The 20,329-nt window shown below is 44.4% G+C and overlaps 2 protein-coding genes across 2 annotated transcripts; both read right to left on the bottom strand.

The window, feature by feature from the left end:
* Nucleotides 1-1,061: 1,061 nt before the first annotated feature.
* Nucleotides 1,062-4,711, bottom strand: LOC125508991 (uncharacterized). Its single transcript, XM_048673818.2, has 2 exons — nucleotides 4,086-4,711; nucleotides 1,062-2,122 (listed from the first exon to the last, which is right to left on the bottom strand). The coding sequence occupies exons 1-2, from the start codon at nucleotides 4,339-4,341 to the stop codon at nucleotides 1,170-1,172; spliced, it is 1,209 nt and encodes a 402-aa protein (XP_048529775.1). The 5' UTR covers nucleotides 4,342-4,711; the 3' UTR covers nucleotides 1,062-1,169.
* A 5,894-nt stretch (nucleotides 4,712-10,605) lies between these two features.
* LOC125508992 (dirigent protein 1) lies at nucleotides 10,606-11,386 on the bottom strand. The gene has a single exon (XM_048673819.2). The coding sequence runs from the start codon at nucleotides 11,315-11,317 to the stop codon at nucleotides 10,820-10,822; it is 498 nt and encodes a 165-aa protein (XP_048529776.1). The 5' UTR covers nucleotides 11,318-11,386; the 3' UTR covers nucleotides 10,606-10,819.
* Nucleotides 11,387-20,329: the final 8,943 nt, after the last annotated feature.

The following is a 20,329-nucleotide window of genomic DNA, read 5'->3' as shown; positions in this document are numbered from 1 at the left end:
TTACCCGACTGTACCGTCGGCCATTACTGTAATGGCCGACGAAGCAAGGCCGACGGGAGATGGCCGACGGTGTACCATCGGTTTTAGTAATAGTTGACGGTGATAAAAAATATCCGACGGTGATTGGACCCTCGGTTATAATGAAATATCTAGTAGTGATGGCATGACCTGTCCACCTCGAGAATAACAGCAAGCACGCACAACTGTTACCCCTGCCCTTGACCAAACCTCATTTCCTACTGGAAGGAGCGGCTATGGTGGCTCGATGGCATGGCCGTGCTGCATGTCATCTAGCAGATCGGCGACGGCGCGACGCCAGTTCTCCCCAACCCTCACTTCTCTGTAACTCTTCCATGAATTGTGTTATCTGGGAGCAGCACACAACCTGTTGAAGATACTCGGGGACGGCGGCCAGCTCGCACACAACCTTCAATGACGCAGGTGCGGCACTGGGAGGAGGAGGGCATTGGATTATGCAGGGACGACATCTGAGAAGGACTGCAAGGTCAGGAGGATCCGCGATCTGAGGCCTACCACGCTCATTGCCTCTCAATGTCCACCTCTTTAAGGAGAACATGAGCAAGGGAGAAAATCGGTGGCTACATCCTAGGAAAGGAAAGAGAGCGGGAGAGATGAAGGGGATTGACGCCCATGCATATGTTTCCTTTTCCGAGTTTGTTTTCCTTTTTCTTTTCTTCCCTTTTTACGTGTGTACCGAAGAATCTCTAATCAATCTCTGAAAAATCAAATCTAAATTAATCAACTATACCATAAGTTCCTCAATCACATTAATTAATATTTTGGGCAAGGTATGGAAACGATAATTAATGTAATTTTTGAGAAGTATGAAAATATTATTTAATGTGATTGAAGAACTTATGGTATAGTTGATTAATTTAGATTTGATTTTTCAGAGATTAATTATAAATTAATCATAATTGATTTTTTCACGTAAATACATTATGAATAAATGGAAAGAGTATCAGACGCGATTCGGTTTTAGCATGGAAGGGGTGGTGGGAGATGAGATAAAAATAAACCAGATGAAAATAAACTGGGACTATTCAACCAACTCATGTATTAGAAGTAGAGAAAACGAGATGCACTGTCAGTATTACGCGACTGACTGACGTATAGCCGGCAGGTCCGCTCTGAATCCATGGATTCATTCACAGCCAGCTATCCGGGAGTCCGATGTTCTGGAACCTAAAGGACGAGCCCTTGCCCCCCTTGCCGGCCGCGATCTCCGGCCCGTCGCCATCGATCTCCTCGTCGTCGCCTTCGGACGACAGCATGAGCAGCGGCGGCGCCGGCGGCGGGGGCAGGGCGAGGGCGCCCTCGTCCCACGTGAGGAAGTGCAGCGTGATGGGGCGGAGCGCGTGGCGGTGCAGCGAAAGCTTCTGGCTCAGCGACACGGTGTCGTAGCACCTGACGTCGCCGGCGGTGGAGACCATCCACGGCAGCACCTTCTCCCCTCCCACCCTCGACACCACCAGCAGCCTGCCCGCCCGCCTCGCCGCCCGGTGCAGCTCGAGCAGCCCCGACCGCGTCGACGCCACGCCCGGCGTGCTCTCGTCCGCCACCGACGACACGTAGATGAACCCCTCCTCGGTCCGGCTGATGGCGAAGCCGAGCCTGGTGTCCCCCTGCCGCAGCGCGATCTCCACCGCCATCTCGCCGCCGGGGCCCGACGGCGCGTACCACAGCCGCACCGCGCGCACCACGCCGATGTCCACGCCGTGGTAGTCCTCGAACCCGTACAGGCTGACGTTGGACATGTTGGCCAGGTCGGACAGGGACCCCATGTTCACCGTGGACACCGCCGTCTCGCCGGAGATCTTGGTGAGCAGCGCCTCCGTCTGGACGCTGGCGAGCTCGACGGGGACGCCGGAGGCGCGGGACGAGGCGAGCCAGGCGTCGGCGCGGGCGAGGGTGTCGTCGAGCGTGTTGTAGCGGGTGTGGGTGCCGTCCGTGGCCTTGGGCAGCAGCAGCAGCGACAGGAACCGGCTCGACTCCGGCACCGGCAGCAGCTCCTTCATCTTCTTCTCCCACGGGAACGTCTCGTACGCCGACGCGATCTTCCAGTCCCGCAGCGCCGCCAGCATCTTGTCGTTCTTGGAACCTTCAGTTCACGTCATCAAATCTTTCCAAAGTTAATCTAATTTGCACCCCAATTTACTTTCATCTCATGTGAGAATGTTTCACTAAATGTAAATTCGATTCAAACAGTGCAAATCTGACAGAAGAATGTGAGGTGACAGATAGAACCAGCTGCCCAAATGGACCCAGAATGGAACAGTTCCGTGGTATTTCTTTAACAAACAATCAGTAGTTTACTGGAGCAGATGCAATGTTGGTATTTGGTTCTTTGGCCTTCACAAGTGATCTGTCAAACAACCATATGCTTGCAAGTGGCACTTTAATTTAAATTCTGAGCTGCAAACGTTGCAACAAGCATGAGAGATCGTGCCGACGTGTTGGAGATCTGCGAGGGTTCGTAAACAAAATCATGCTGACAGAAATATAATTGTGTTGGGCAAGGGAACCTTCGTCATGTCCCCTCGCCCTCACTGGTTTCGCAGAGGACAACAAGAACTCCAGTGGTCTCTTCAGCTGCAAATTTTTGCGACAGCTATAAACTACTTCCTCTGTTTCAAAATAGATAACTCAACTTTATATTAACTTTAGTACAAAGTTGGATCATCTATTTTGAAACGGAGGGAGTAGGAAGGATCTTGGTTTATGACACAACGTCTTGTGATTGCCATGGCCATTTCTTGGCTCCTCTTGTTTTGAAGTGGAGAAGGAGCTGCTTAATCATTGGTTACCATTTCAGCTAGTCACCGGAAATTACTATGATAAAAACTTGTAGCCACGTGGGAATGATGTCAGTACGTTTATATTCCTAAGCATGGAGGTGCTATGACGAAATCTCATAGTTAAACAAAAGAATTAGGCCAGAGAAACATACACAGAAATCAGGACAGCTCCGCAATCAGCCTATATTTCCAGGGCCAAGAAATTCCAATGAGAACAAAAAAAACATCAACTCTTCTTGCTAATTCTCAATCAGCTAAGGTTTGATGATGAATCGTTGAGATTCATGCAATCTTTAACATTTTTTAAATTTTAAGTACAAATGCTACATTTTCCTTGTACTAGATAAACAAATTAATATGAGACGGTCATTATTTTATATATCTTCATGAAAAAATGCAATGGTGTAAAGGAAAATGAGACAATACTTTTTTTGCACCACAATACTGATCCTGTTTTGGCACCGAAGCATTACAAAAGGATGAACTGTAGGTGGCTCTTCAAGTCCATCGCCAAATCTCAGGGCTCAACCCTGGACAGGCAGTGGAAACTACTCCCTCCGTTCTAAAATAGATGACCCAACTTTGTACTAGCTTTATATTAAAGTTAGTACAAAGTTGAGTTACCTATTTTGAAATGAAGGAAGTACCAAGTTGGGGTACATAGGGTAGAGAGAATTTTTTATGGAGTGGTGAAATGTATTGAGATCAGAAAAAACACTAACGGCGAAAGCACTCTGCTGGGGATGCTTTTGATTTTTATATATGTCCAAATTTGTAAAATTAACGGATTCCCGTAGAAAAAAAATACCTAAAAGCATGAATTGTTGGTCCATCAATGGAGAAAACATGATTCGGATAAAGGAGGAGCATTGAAATAGGAGTGTTGCTATGCAGGGCTGATTCCTAGACGATGCTATCGATCGAACCATGCATGGGTACGAGTAAGTGTTGCACAGCTGTTGGATCAATTGTCGTCTGGAAATCGGGCATGGAGTGTCGGGCACCGAGTAGTTCCGTTGATATAGCGTGAGATACTTGTATTCTTTTTCCTACTTTCTACTCCCTCCGTCGCAAAAGTTAGTACAACATTGAGTTACTTATTTTGAGATGGAGGGAGTATTTTGCATTAGTGAAATTCACTTTGAATTCATCCCACTTTCGAAACGAGGGAAAAAAAGATCGGTGCCTTCGGCCACGCTCCGCTTAAATTAGAGTTAACATAAGCCAAATGCACAAGGGAAGGGAGCTCAACGAGATTTGTTTCACCTTCAGCGTCGAGCTCGATGCTCTCGCGGCTGGACCGGTCGCCGACGTCGTCGCCTCGGGCGACACGCCTCCCCGACGACGTCCGCCCGCTGCCCGAGCCAGAACCCCTGGACGCGGACGGGCTGAGCTCCGGCTCCTCCCCGGCCGCCTGGGCCGGGGAGTCGCCGCGCTTGAAGGCCGACTTTAGCAGCTTCTGCATCTTGCCGCCGTTGTTCCTGCCGGTCGGCGCCGGCGAGAGGGCGGCGTCGCTGGGCATGGCTCCTCCCGCTGGTGGCGCGCGATGGAAGAGGAGGCAGCGCTACGTCTGGTACAGAGCTACCGACGCGATATGGGATCACGGGGTTGGTTCCATGCGCGCACGACTTAACATCCCTTCTTCTCGGTCCGATTGGCCGCGGCAGCAACTGGCCATTTTTGTATGCTGGGAGGAGGAGGCTCCGGCGCAGAAGCCAAAACCATAGCTCCGGACATGCCAGGGGAAAATCCAAATGAATTCTCCGGCAAGGCGTCATTGATTCACCAGGATTTTCTTATTTGATTTGCAGGGTTTGAGATCTGGTTATTTTTTGCCGTGGTCCACTATGCACTCAGTCTATTTATAAAGGAAAAATGCTCGCCCAACAACTAACCTCTTCGGGAAAGTTCATATGTCTGATCAGTTTTTCTGTTGTTAATAAAATGGCCGCATGCATTGTTCTGATGCAAAGGCGGGGGGGGGGGGGGGGGGGGGTCTTTCCTCATTTTTCTGTTGTTGTTGTTGTTGTTGTTTATGTGGTGTATCAGACATACTTTCCTTTTGATTTCTGTGGTTTTGAATCTACGCAAATCAAGAGAGCATACTGCAAGTATCTTGCATTTTTCGAATTCATGCGAATCAAAGAGGTTGTGACATGTGGTTTTGGAGCGTCGAATATTTTCAACCGGCAATCATTCTCACCTCTCCGAAACAGAGAAATTTTGTTTGTGTTTTTATTATTTTTATTTGATGCACTATAAAATTACCGGTTCCTTATTTTTTGCCAATGCTAACATTTTTTTACATTCGAGTCTATAGGATTAACTAGATCCTTGTTGGATGCACTAATATAATTTGAAACTCCTCCTGTTGGTCAAATGCTGACATATGTTCGAATCTGCTAGGGGATTAAATAGATCTTTGACATGCTGCCCTTAAAGGATATTTTGTGTATTCTACCTAACTACTCTTGAAAGTCAGAAACCAGGGAGAAGATAACATGTTGACCAGGAGGGTTCAAGTAAAGCCAGCAGAGCACTGCACGTAGAGTCCATGAATATCATGGTGCATTGCATCTGGAAACTACTAGTACAATAATTAAGATGATGCATTGTTGGCAGAAAATAATGCAGATGCTGCAGTAACCAGAAATAATCGACAGGTAATTTGCTAAAGGTATTCATATAAAATCTCATATTGAAATGCAAGGTTGTAAAATCACTAATTCAAATGGAGTTCATAGAATATAAACAAAATTTAAACAATTTTAGAAAGCACACCCAATTCATATCAAATATCAATTTTGATCTATTTGCCAGCGTGGAAACCAGAACCGGTTACTCCCCCAATTTTATAAAGTACCTTTCTCCAGAAAATAATACTAGTAATGAGAAATCTCAGTTTCAGGAGGGACCAGCACAGCTCATGTTTTTGTAACATTGAGATTAGAGAAACGATGAATTCTGGTGCCAGAATTCTGCACAGCTAAGCTGCCTTGGGATCTCCAGACAAAGAACTTGCTTTGTTTTTCAAGGCCAAGAAAACTTTCTTTGACCTCCCTGATTGTGCCCAAAAACATTTCCTTGGTTTCCGTGTATCGCTTCGGTATCAAGTTTGCATTGCACAAAGAAAAGCAAAAAAAAATCCTATGGCTATCTGGTTTGGCAAGCTGAATCATCTCTGATCTCAGTCATTTTGCACCACATATGTTTCATTTGCATAGAGAAAACAAAGAGAGGAGAAACTAAAGGAAAGTAGAGGGAAGTGGACAACCAAATGAATTACCTTTAGTCGGACTCGTAGGCGATCCGTTCTTGAGCTTAGGCACGCTCTTCGATCGCTTCAGTTTCCAATCCATGCCGGTCTGAGTTCAAGTTCTGGGAGAAGAATCTGAACTCAGGGTTCCTGTGTTTCCCCTTATGAACGAACAGCCATTTAGCTATGATCCTATAGACGATCACAAAAGGGTTTATGCTGTAACAACAGACATGCCTTTTGGGTTGTAGAAGCCTCCCCTCAACTGATGAAATTTCTCTTGCAGTTCCTTAGTCTGTTGAAGCATTGGTGCATCTGATTTTACCAAGAATGTAAGGCGCCACAAAGTGCCAGCTTTTCTTGTTCCAGTGCTGATTTTATTCCTAGAAGCTGCCAAGAGCAAAGTGTCATTTCTTCCAATGCAATTGGCTTGTCTTTTCCTAAAGCTTGGAGCTTCTACGGTGTTCCATTTTCCGACATAATGTCGCTGTAAGATGGTAATTCAATAAAAATATGTTATGCAAAATTTGTTATTTCGCAATCATGCAAGAACAATGATGGAGACAGGATGGTGCACAAAACTGTTCCACACTGTCGCAGGCCTAGATTTGAACTTCTCAAACATCAAAAGCTCAATGAAGACTATTGGCTACTACCTCCATCCCAAATTATAAGACGTTTTGTTAGGCCATTTTAGCCTACCAAAACATCTCATAATTTGGAACAGAGGAAGTAGTTCCCTACTACCATGTCAGAAATTCTTTTGTTAGATTGCTTCGTGTATCACTCAGAGGCAGCTGTTGCTCCCTGCTCCTGTTATTTGTTTTGTTGGGTCATGTGAGCCAATTGCTCCTTGTGATGCCTTTCTGTGGCTGCTATTTCCTTCTATAAAGCAAAGATGCACATACTTACGAGAATTTGACGAAAAGAGACGACACTACAAAAGGAACACATTTTAAGTTGTGCGACCAAACACATGGAATATTTTCAGGACAAATGCTTGATATTTCTTTAGATGTGCAATTTTCAGTCTGTTCCTCAAACATGTATATTTTTCAAGTACCAGCTCAAGGCTATCTGATGTAGGGGTGTTCAACGGGCACAGCGAACAGAGATATAATTATTTCAAAAAGATATCAGGAAAGAGTTATTTCCTAACCAAATGAGGTCTGCCAGCCATTTAATGAGAAAGGTGGTCTTCATTTCCTAACCAAGTTTGGAAGCTTTTGAAGCAACACAGCTACAGTCACTGGATTTGGAACAAACCATCCACACTGTGCATGAATACCCCTACTTTCAAGTGTTGCTCCAACCAGTGATACGATACTGTTAATACCAATATATTACGAACTGTATCACTGGTATCCATGTTTGATATTGGAAACGTAAGGCAACTGGGACTGAATATTACAATGCTGCATCAAGCAGCGTCATTGGCCTTAGGGAATTGGAAGTGTTGAATTGTTCTGCACTCCTCAAGGAAACACACCTAAAAAAACGAGCAACCAGTATCCGGTGCTGAGTGTAATACTATATTCGATTGTAAAGTGCAGCAGTAGTATGAATTATGAAGTTACATAGGACTTTGCTTTGGAAGTGCAGACCGATGCAAGATCCCTCATGGTAATGATGGAATCACTGAATATTCCTCTCTTCTTTCGTGAACTATAACTACTTTAAATCATTTTCTAACTTGGGGTAAGGAAAAGCCAGAAGTAATGCTGGAATAAATATGGATTTTTTTTGTTTGGTTTATTTTACTGCTTGCTGTACGATTTGGTTCAAAAAATATTAGCTAGGTTTATTTCGATAAAGAATAGTGCAAAACAGCATATCAAACACAAGAAAAGAATGAAAAAAAGAAAGCGAGAAAAAAAAAGAGCTATGGATTGTCAGTCCTAGAAATTTTGGTAACTCAAACGTGACTTTTGAAAACATTTGAAGATAAAATAGCATATGCTAACTGAATAAAATATCGTTTTTTTACTTCGATGTTAATAGATTTTTAATATGTTAGTACGTACTTTCTAGTCTTCTTACATCAATTTATTTAAGAGTGGTTTTATTTCACAGATGAACTCAAAGTTGTTGTATTTATACTGTATATAAAGGAAGCTATTTTTGTTCTCATTTTTAAAAGAAGTCTCATCTTTAAAATATCATTTTATTTCACAGATTTTGCGGGTCTCGAAGATCAATCGGCAACTGGACAGAAACAAGGGGCTGTTCTTGGACAGTCCCCCGGACCATGTTGGCACTAGATAAATAGAAGCTTCTCTTAATTTGCTTCCCGACATACGAGGAAGGCTCATCAGGTAAGATACGATGATGCTAAACAGGTATAGGAACATGACAGTTTCTGATTTCTGAAGAAATTTCACTTCAACCTGCATACGTGCAATGGGTTTCACTTCAGGTTGAAGTGAAATATTTGTAGGCTCTCTTCACCTTATGGTTTGTGAAAAAAAGGGTTTGCATTTTCCTCACCTGTTGCTGAATACAGTGTGCCCAACTGACCAAGGCTGGACTGTTCCTCTTTTTTCTTTTCCCTTTATTTCTTAGGAAAACAGGTTAGCTTGCAAAAACGTCTTATATTATGGGACGGAGGGAGTAGTATTTATTGCCAAAGAGTGCCCTGTTAATTTATCTCCAAAAGAAAACGAAACTAATAAACCTGCAATGTTCTATTGGAAAAAATAAATGCACAACATCCTGAATAAACCTGAAATATTCCGCAGATCTATAATAGTATTGGCAGCCTGGCATTATTCATCCTAGGGAATTCTGGACCATATTATAAGGCAAAGCTTGGCAAACCAGGATGTGCCATTTGGGATCAATTCATACAACATCAAGGCAGGATCGGTGACGGGTATGAGGGGGGAGGGGAGGCAGACTCTTAAGCAACTGTTTATAAGAACATCTCCAATAGATGTAAAATTTGCTGCCCTAAAACGATTATAGGGCAGGAGGGAGGTTTTTGGGCACCATGGCTGTTGTTGCTTTAATGGATGATGTAGAATTGGTGTCCAAAATTTTTGGCTTTCCTCTTTTTTACTCCACAATTGCATACATATTGAAACACAACATGACATGTCGTTGTATCTTACGATCAGGCCTGGAGCAAAGGATTTGACCTGGCCAACGTGGCTAGTCGGACTGACGACAAAGGTGATGCCGACGAAGGCGAACATTTGTCCCGGTGTGAAGATTGCGCCGGAGCCGATCTAAGCGTTGATTCGAATTTCCATCAAACCACGACGATCACCTAGCAGGACCTGCATGGGCCATCACTGTCAGAGCTAAATCTGGCAAATCCCTTGGTAGGGGCTCTAAGTAGGTGTCTTGGGACGATGGTAATAAGGGCACATATTTTCCTAAGGTTCAGATTCTCCAAGGAGATACTCCCTCTGTTTCTTCTTAGTTTGCATATAAGATTTGGTCAAAATCAAACTTTATAAAGTTTGACCAACTTTATAAAAAAATTTAGGAAAACACTTCAGTCCCGCCGGCTGATTCACTCGGGGAATCGGCCTTGCTCGCTGCCGTTCGATCAAATGTGATCAGATTGTCAGAGCACCGTTTTTTTTTTTGCAAGAAAGTCAGAGCATCGCTTCGCTCAATCTAGTTCTCCAATCGGTCATGGCGTACGTATTCTCTCCCCCAAAATTTCGATGTGGCGTTGAAAGCTTCCTCTCTATTGCACGAAAGTTTTACAGTTTTTCAGTAACATCAGTCATGTTGCAAAGCTTTCTACGGTTACGTTATATGAAGGTGAAGTCTGCCCCCACAAAAAATATCAACATCTACAATACAAAAGTTATATGTTATGAAAATTAATTTTATCATCTATCTAATAATATTGATTTCATAGTATAAATATTGATATCTTTTCCTACAAAGCTAGTCAAACTTTACAAAGTTTGACTTTTGATCAAATCTTATATGCAAACTGAAAAGAAATTGAGGGAGTAAAACACTATATGTCCCGCTTTTGCTTTATTGTGTTGGAGGGAGGTGAACGACACTCACCCCGAGTCGGGCGTATGCGAGTGACGCAGCCCCGTAGGGGCGAACGACGCTGACAACCTGGCCCAGGCTCACCTGTCACGGGCGGCTTAGCGCGCAATATGGCGCCCACTAACACGACGATAACCCCACAGGAAGGTGGGCCTGGGCACGCCCACAACCCACCCGAAGGAATAGAAATAGGTCACCGAGTTGTGGATCCCCGAGGAAAACCGGCCGAGGGCGGGGCAGCCACGGAGATGGCACGAAGCGTGCCTAGGAGACATCGGCGCCACGCGCGTGTGAAACGGACAATGCGGATGTCACTCTAGCGCGGCAAAGCCCCAAGAAGGCGGGTACTCACCATCCTTTATAGAAGTAAATGAGATTTGATTGGATGAAACATGAATTAGAGTAATTATATGAGAATTAAAATTCAAAATAGCGATGATTTATTTGTTTGATCATTATTGTATAGTTGCAAAATATTTATTTGATTCAAACACAAGCAGCATCCACATATGACAGGTGCTCATAATCCGTTGCACTTAGTAGACCAACAAAAAGAATGACAAGATAAAAGAAACACGGAAAACAATATCACAAACATCCACGTAGCGCCTTTGTAACACAAGGTGCAACACATTTTTATTTTGAACGACCACGTGCAACACTTACGCAATGTTGCCAGAGGTCACCGACGCATGCACGTTGAATCGGCCGAGTGGGCAGTGGCTCATGGGTTGACGTAGATGTCGAGCTCCAGCAGGTCGGGGCGGACGGTCTTCCACAGCACGTAGCCCTTCGCCATCCGGAACTGCCCCGTGCCGCCGACCACGGCCAGCTCGCGCACCGCCACGCCGGTGTCGTCGCGGCCCATCACCGTCACCGAGCTCCCCGCGTAGGCCCCCGACGTGAGCACCACGTTCATGGTCACCATCAGCTCGAACCCGCCCTTGGAGGAGGCGACGACGTACTGCCCCTGCGCGCGCCCCACGGCGGCCGACGACGCCGACGTGCCCTCCGTCAGCACGTCGTCCATCACCACCGTGTTGCCGAAGTTGCCCCGCGGGCCGCGCACCACCATCATCGCGCTGTCGCCCATCACGTCGTGCATGTACACGTGCAGGTGCGCCGACGCCCCGGCCGCCGGCCGCGGCGCCGCCACCGCCAGGATGACGGCGACGGCTGCGGCGAGCGCGACGGACGTGGGGTTGAGCTTGAAGCAAGCCATGACCGGGATGAGTAGTGGAAGACAACAGGGCTTGCTAGTCCGTATCACTGCTGATGCAGCACGTTCGGGTTTGTTGTTTATATACAAAAACAGTAGGATTGCATCTGTGGTTCTGGAGATTTGCGGGTCCATGGTCCCTTGGTTGGTCCTTGATAATGGACATGAGGCGTATTATTTGTCGATCCAATTGCGCTGTGCACGTCAGGTTTTAATTGTCGCATTCGATTATTTACGCTTAAATGTAGAACAAAAAATTGGTTGGTGCCTCTCAAGAAACAACGGAGAAAGTTTGTAGGAGTACGTGCATTGCATGGACGAAAGAGCGGTTGATGCGTCGGTGCCCATGCTGGCCGTAGATCAGAATGCAGTTGGGTGAGCTGTCTTGTCAGTATTGTCTCTCTTGATGGACTAGATCGAGATCTACGAACAGCCATACATCATTTACATGTTAATCTCCAACAAAATGGGTACATATATGATGTGATTGTAACTTGTAAGATGTTCATGGCATCCAAATGCGAGTACAGTTGCTAATCTGTTCAGTAATTTGTCTGGTGATCCGCGCCTTCTTGTCATTTGCCTTCTTTACATGCTATTGTGAGGATCCAGTGAACAGACGCATGTGCACAAGGCACGTCAGTGACAGTGAGGTGTCGTGCCAGGGCCCCGGATCTTTAATTCCTGTTGTTTTTTTCTGGATCGATACAGAGAGCAAGACTAGCGAAAGAGATGCCGCAGAAAAAATATACTCCTGTGGTTCATTCTAAACATGTCCATACGACAAAATTGTGGCGATGGACTACCGTAAAGAGGATTTTAGGATCTTCTGATGTACTCCCTCTGTCTGAAAAAGTTTGTTCCTTAAATAGATATATCTAGCACCAAGTTAGTGTTAGATACATCCATTTGAGAGACAAGATTAAGACAAGTTTTTTTGACGGAGGGAGTAACTCTTTGGCTCGTCACAGCTATTCGCTACTCGAGGACTACATTTCTGTCCACTCCCCCTATCTTGTTTTCGTCACAGACGTACATGCGTCCAATAAGCGTTGGAGGACAACAGTTGGGTCCTGGACGTGGAGGGTGATCTAACTTTCAAAGCCCATATGCAGTTCCAAAACCTATGCCATGTCATTGCCCCCCCTCCCTCCCCGCCGGATACGAACTCCCCAGACATCTTCGCATGGCTGGCCGACGCTTCTGACGGCTCGATCTGTGTATAACAGGTTGTGTCAAGGATTGAGAGGGTACCCTTTGTAGCGTGCGTATGGAGGAGCTGGGAACCGTTGAAATGCAAAATTCACGTCTGGCTGACAGTTCAACATCGGATATGGACGTTGGATCGACGTGCTAGACATGGTTACAAGACAAACCATCAGCATGCTTTACGTGTTTGCAAGAGTAGGACAATGTGAAGCAGATACACATACAATGTATATATGCCAGACAGATTTGGCACAAGTGCCTCGACGGTCTGAACTTGGAGGTGCTTCACCCGCAAGTACAAGCTAGAAGAAGCTTCACGGGTGGGGGAAAGAGAGGTTTTGACATGTTTGTTATTGTGGTGGCTTGGTCGCTTTGGAAACAAAGGAATGCTTGGGTGTTCAATTGGACAAACCAACAAAAAACCGTGGACGAGCTACACACCCACATCATGAACGAGATCAAAAAATGGAAGGAGACTGGACTCGGTGTTCGAGCTCAAGACAAGACCGTTCTGTGAGAGAGTAGGCTTAGGATTAGGTGTTGGTGTAGGCGTTGTAGCTCACTTGTGTTGTTGTTCGCATTGCACACAAGTTCTTGTAGATAACTTTATATCTTCTATAAAAATATGGCACGCCATTGGCGTACTTTCAAAAAAGGAATTACTAAGTGTTGGGGAACGCAGTAATTTTAAAAAAATTCCTACGCACACGCAAGATCATGGTGATGCGTAGCAACGAGAGGGAGAGTGTCGTCCACGTACCCTCGTAGACCGTAAGCGGAAGCTTTATGACAATGCGGTTGATTTAGGCATACGTCTTCATGATCCGACCGACCCAAGTACCGAACGTACGGCACCTCCGAGTTCAGCACACGTTCAGCTCGGTGACGTCCCACGAACTCCGATCCAGCAGAGCTTCGAGGGAGAGTTCTGTCAGCACGACGGCGTGATGACAGTGATGATGATGCTACCGACACAGGTCTTCGCCTAAGCACCACTACGATATGACCGAGGTGGATTATGGTGGAGGGAGGCACCGCACACGGCTAAAAGATCAATGATCAACTTGTGTGTCTATTGGGTACCCCCTGCCCACGTATATAAAGGAGGGGGGAGGAGGAGGCCGGCCCTAGAGGGGGCGCGCCAAGTGTGGGGAGTCCTACTAGGACTCCCAAGTCCTAGTAGGATTCCCCTTTTCCTTTCCGGAGTAGGAGAGACGAAAGAGGGAACGAGAGAGGGAGTAGGAAAGGGCAAGGGGGGGGGGGCGCCGCCCCCTTTCCCCTAGTCCAATTCGGACCCATGGGGGCGCGCGCCTCCTTCCCTTTGGCCTGCCTCCTCTATTCCCGTATGGCCCAATAAGGCCCAATACTTCTCCCGGCCAATTCCTGTAACTCTCCGGTACTCCGAAAAATACCCGAATCACTCGGAACCTTTCCGATGTCTGAATGTAGCCTTCCAATATATTGATCTTTACGTCTCGACCATTTCGAGACCCCTCGTCATTTCCGCAATCTCATCCGGGACTCCGAACAAACTTCGGTCATCAAATCACATAACTCATAATACAAATCGTCACAGAACATTAAGCGTGCGGACCCTACGGGTTCGAGAACTATGTAGACATGACCGAGACACATCTCTGGTCAATAATCAATAGCGGAACCTGGATGCTCATATTGGCTCCTACATATTCTACGAAGATCTTTATTGGTCAAACCGCATAACAACATACGTTGTTCCCTTTATCATCGGTATGTTACTTGCCCGAGATTCGATCGTCGGTATCTCAATACCTAGTTCAATCTCGTTACCGGCAAGTCTCTTTACTCGTTCCGTAATGCAACATCCCATAACTAACTCATTAGTCACATTCCTTGCAAGGCTTATAGTGATGTGCATTACCGAGAGGGCCCAGAGATACCTCTCCGATACACGGAGTGACAAATCCTAATCTCGATCTATGCCAACTCAACAAACACCATCGGAGACAACTATAGAGCACCTTTATAATCACCCAGTTACGTTGTGACGTTTGGTAGCACACAAAGTGTTCCTCCGGTATTCGGGAGTTGCATAATCTCATAGTCATAGGAACATGTATAAGTCATGAAGAAAGCAATAGCAACAAAACTAAACGATCATCGTGCTAAGCTAACGGATGGGTCAAGTCAATCACATCATTCTCTAATGATGTGATCCCGTTAATCAAATGACAACTCGTGTCTATGGTTAGGAAACTTAACCATCTTTGATTCAACAAGCTAGTCAAGTAGAGGCATACTAGTGACACTCTGTTTGTCTATGTATTCACACATGTACTAAGTTTCCGGTTAATACAATTCTAGCATGAATAATAAACATTTATCATGATATAAGGAAATATAAATAACTACTTTGTTATTGCCTCTAGGGCATATTTCCTTCACTAAGCAATATTGACCAAAGTCCATGGAGATAAACTAATAGCCGCCAACTACACCTCTTCCCCCCATCCCCTTCCGTCGCCGCCTCTGGGCAAAGCTCTGATAGTGGCGGGAATCTCCTCCCCTTCGCTCAGTCTATGGAGGCTGGCACGGGATGACCTAGCTACACGAAGGCGTCATGGGTTGTAGAGCGGCAACAGGCATGGGTGGCAGCGACATTCGCTCCAGGGCAGGAGGCATGGGGTGAGTGCTTGTTGTGCGGCGACTGTGCGTGGGTGATCAGTGGGAGCTTGTGGCGTCTGGTGGATGTCGATTTGGGGACCTGGCCATGGCGGGTGGAGCAAGGTGATGGTGGTGACCCTGCGTGGTTGCCGCACGAGTCGCGGACCAGAGGGCTCGGTCTGGTGCTTGCTCGACGGTTTCCATTAGTAGTCAGTGATTGTGTCCCCTCAATACACCGGGTCTGCTTGGAGAGGCGGTTGCGAGCGCTTTCTATGGTGGAGGCATTGGGTCCACACCTATTGGCTGATGCCAGGCTAGGAATGGAAGCAGTGACTTTCTGCTCCTACTGTGGTTGGCGCGTTGTGATGCAGAGGGATAGCTGTGGCTCGAACCATGAATGTCAGTCAGCATGGGTGGCTGTATGGCGATCTCCATGGCAGCGGCGGTGGGTATCCCTCTTGATCGTCTGGGCAAAAAGAGGTGTTGCTCCAGGAGGCTCTGCCTCTCTTTCTGTCGTTGGTAGCGGTGGCATCCAAATTCGGAGCCTGAGGCTTGTGCTCATCGCAATTATCATAGATACCTCATGGTGGCTGCTACCTCCTAAGCACTGCATTGGTTTTCCCTTGAAGAGGAAAGGGTGATGTAGTAAAGTAGCGTAAGTATTTCCCTCAGTTTTCGAGAACCAAGGTATCAATCCAGTAGGAGATCACACTCGAGTCCAACGCACCTACACAAACAAATAAGAACCTTGCAACCAGCGCGATAAAGGGGTTGTCAATCCCTTCACAGTCACTTACGAGAGTGAGATCTGATAGATATGATAAGATAATATTTTTGGTATTTTTATGATAAAGAGAAATAAAGACGCAAAGTAAAATAAATGGCAATAGAAATAGCTAAGTGTTGGAAGATTAATATGATGGAAGATAGACCCGGGGGCCATAGGTTTCACTAGTGGCTTCTCTCAAGAGCATAACTATTACGGTGGGTAAATGAATTACTGTCGAGCAATTGATAGAATTGAGCATAGTTATGAGAATATCTAGGTATGTCATGTATATAGGCATCACGTCCGCGACAAGTAGACCGAAACGATTCTGCATCTACTACTATTACTCCACAGTCCACACATCGACCGCTATCCAGCATGCATCTAGAGTATTAAGTTCATAAGAACAGAGTAATGCTTTAAGTAAGATGACATGATGTAGAGGGATAAACTCATGCAATATGATAAGTAAGATGACATGATGTAGAGGGATAAACTCATGCAATATGATATAAACCCCATATTTTTATCCTCGATGGCAACAATACAATACGTAACTTGCTGCCCCTACTGCCACTGGGAAAGGACACCGCAAGATTGAACCCAAAGCTAAGCACTTCTCCCATTGCAAGAAAGATCAATCTAGTAGGCCAAACCAAACTGATAATTTGAAGAGACTTGCAAAGATAAACCAATCATACATAAAAGAATTCAGAGAAGAATCAAATATTGTTCCTAGATAAACTTGATCATAAACCCACAATTCATCGGATCTGACAAACACACCGCAAAACAAGATTACATCGAATAGATCTCCAAGAAAATCGAGGAGAACTTTGTATTGAGATCCAAAGAGAGAGAAGAAGCCATCTAGCTACTAGCTATGGACCCGAAGGTCTGAAGTAAACTACTCACACATCACCGGAGAGGCCATGGAGTTGATGTAGAGGCCCTCCATGATCAATGCCCCCTCCGGCGGAGCTCCGGAAAAGGCCCCAAGATGGGATCTCTCGGGTACAGAAGGATGCGGTGGTGGAATTAGGTTTTCGTGGTGCTCCTGGATGTTTGCGGGGTACGTGGACTTATATAGGAGGAAGAAGTAGGTTAGTGGAGCAACGAGGGGCCCACGAGGGTGGAGGGCGCGCCCCCTGCCTCGTGGCCTCCTCAATTGTTTCTTGACGCCCACTCCAAGTCTCCTGGATCACGTTTGTTGAGAAAATCACGTTCCCGAAGGTTTCATTCCGTTTGGACTTCGTTTGATATTCTTTTTTTGCGAAACACTGAAATAGGCAAAAAAACAGCAATTTGGGTTGGGCCTCCGGTTAATAGGTTAGTCCCAAAAATGATATAAAAGTGTAAAATAAAGCCCATTAACATCCAAAACAGATAATATAATAGCATGGAGCAATCAAAAATTATAGATATGTTGGATACGTATCAAGCATCCCCAAGCTTAATTCCTGCTCGTCCTCGAGTAGGTAAATGATAAAAAAGAATTTTTGATGTGGAATGCTTTCTAACATATTTATCAATGTAATTTTTCTTTATTGTGGCATGAATGTTCAGATCCAAAAGATTCAAGATAAAAGTTTAATATTGACATAAAAATAATAATACTTCAAGTATACTAACTAAGCAATCATTTCTTCTCAAAATAACATGGCCAAAGAAATTTATCCCTACAAAATCATATAATCTGGCTATGCTCTATCTTCACCACACAAAATATTTAAATCATGCACAACCCCGATGACAAGCCAAGCAATTGTTTCATACTTTTGATGTTCTGAAACTCTTTCAATCTTCACGCAATATATGAGCGTGAGCCATGGCCATAGCACTATATGTGGAATAGAATGGTGGTTGTGGAGAAGACAAAAAAGGAGAAGATAGTCTCACATCAACTAGGCGTATCAACGGGCTATGGAGATGCCCATCAATAGATATCAATGTGAGTGAGTAGGTATTGCCATGCAATGGATGCACTAGAGTTATAAGTATATGAAAGCTCAACAAAAGAAACTAAGTGGGTGTGCATCCAACTCGCTTGCTCATGAAGACCTAGGGCATTTTGAGGAAGCCCGTCATTGGAATATACAAGCCAAGTTCTATAATGAAAAATTCCCACTAGTATATGAAAGTGATATCATAAGAGACTCTCTATCATGAAGATCATGGTGCTACTTTGAAGCACAAGTGTGCAAAAAGGATAGTAGTATTGTCCCTTCTCTCTTTTTCTCTCATTTTTTAGGCCTTCTCCTTTTTTATGGCCTTTCTCTTTTCTTTTTTTCGTCCGGAGTCTCATCCCGACTTGTGGGGGAATCATAGTCTCCATCATCCTTTCCTCACTGGGACAATGCTCTAATAATGATGATCATCACACTTTAATTTACTTACAACTCAAGAATTGCAACTCAATACTTAGAACAAAATATGACTCTATGTGAATGCCCAGCGGTCTACTGGGATGTGCAATGATGCATGAGTGACATGTATGAAGAATTATGAACGGTGGCTTTGCCACAAATACGATGTCAACTACATGATCATGCAAGCAATATGACAATGATGAAGCGTGTCATAATAACAAAATGGTGGAAAGTTGCATGGCAATATATCTCGGAATGGCTATGGAAATGCCATAATAGGTAGGTATGGTGGCTGTTTTGAGGAAGGTATATGGTGGGTTTATGGTACCGGCGAAAGTTGTGCTATACTAGAGAGGCTAGCAATAGTGGAAGGATGAGAGTGCATATAATCCATGGACTCAACATTAGTCATAAAGAAATCACATACTTATTGCAAAAATCTAATAGTTATCGAAACAAAGTATTACGGGCATGCTCCTAGGGGGATAGATTGGTAGGAAAATACCATCGCTCATCCCCGACCGCCACTCATAAGGAAGACAATCAATAAATAAATCATGCTCCGACTTCATCACATAACGGTTCACCATACGTGCATACTACAGGAATCACAAACTTCAACACAAGTATTTCTCAAATTCATAACCACTCAACTAACATGACTCTATTATCACCATCTTCATATCTCAAAACAATTATCAAGCATCAAACTTCTCATAGTATTCAACGCACTTCTATAAAAGTTTTTATATTATTCCTAAAAGAAAATTTCCATGTTGTTCTAAAGGAATCTCAAAATAATATAAGTGAAGCATGAGAGATCAACTATTTATATAAAATAAAACCACCTCCGTGCTCTAAAAGATATATGTGAAGCACTAGAGCAAAAACTATATAGCTCAAAAGATATAAGTGAAGCACATAGAGTTTTCTAATAAATTTCAAATCATGTGAGTCTCTCTCAAAAGGTGTGTACATCAAGGATGATTGTGGTAAACTAAAAAGCAAAGACTCAAATCATACAAGACGCTCCAAGCAAAACACATATCATGTGGTGAATAAAAATATAGCTCCAAGTAAAGTTATCGATGGACGAAGACGAAAGAGGGGATGCCTTCCAGGGCATCCCCAAGCTTAGGCTTTATGTGTACTTGAATTTTACCTTGGGGTGCCATGGGCATCCCCAAGCTTAGGCTCTTGCCACTCCTTGTTCCATAATCCATCAAATCTTTAACCAAAACTTGAAAACTTCACAACACAAAACTCAAAATAGAAAATCTCGTGAGCTCCGTTAGCGAAAGAAAACAAAAAACCACTTCAAGGTACTGTAATGAACTCATTCCTGATTTATATTGGTGTTAAACCTACTGTATTCCAACTTATCTATGGTTTATAAACTCTTTTACTAGCCATGGATTCATCAAAATAAGCAAATAACACACGAAAAACAGAATCTGTCAAAAACAGAACAGTCTGTAGTAATCTATAGGTTTTGACCACTTCTGGAACCCCAAAAATTCTAAAATAAATTGCTGGACGTGAGGAATTTATCTATTAATCATCTTAAAATATAATTAACTACATATCACCTTCAAAATAAAAATGGCAGCAATTCTCGTGAGCGCTAAAGTTTCTGTTTTTTACAGCAAGATCAAAAAGACTTTCCCCAAGTCCTCCCAACGGTTCTACTTGGCACAAACACTAATTAAACACAAAAAACACAACCAAAACAGAGTCTAGATAAATTATTTATTACTAAATTGCAGCAAAAATCAAGGAATAAAAATAAAATTGGGTTGCCTCCCAACAAGCGCCATCGTTTAACGCCCCTAGCTAGGCATAAAAGCAAGGATATATCTAGGTATTGCCATCTTTGGTAGGCAATCCATAAGTGGCTCTCATAATATATTCATATGGTAATTTAATTTTCTTTCTAGGGAAGTGTTCCATGCCTTTCCTTAACGGAAATTGGAATATAATATTCCCTTCCTTCATATCAATAATTGCACCAATCGTTCTAAGGAA

This window comes from Triticum urartu, chromosome 5A (genome assembly GCF_056163025.1).
Source record: "Triticum urartu cultivar PI428250 chromosome 5A, HENAU_Tu73, whole genome shotgun sequence".
Lineage (NCBI taxonomy): Eukaryota > Viridiplantae > Streptophyta > Magnoliopsida > Poales > Poaceae > Triticum > Triticum urartu.
The sequence above is the reverse complement of the archived record's forward strand: the minus strand, read 5'-3'. Positions and strand labels throughout refer to the sequence as shown.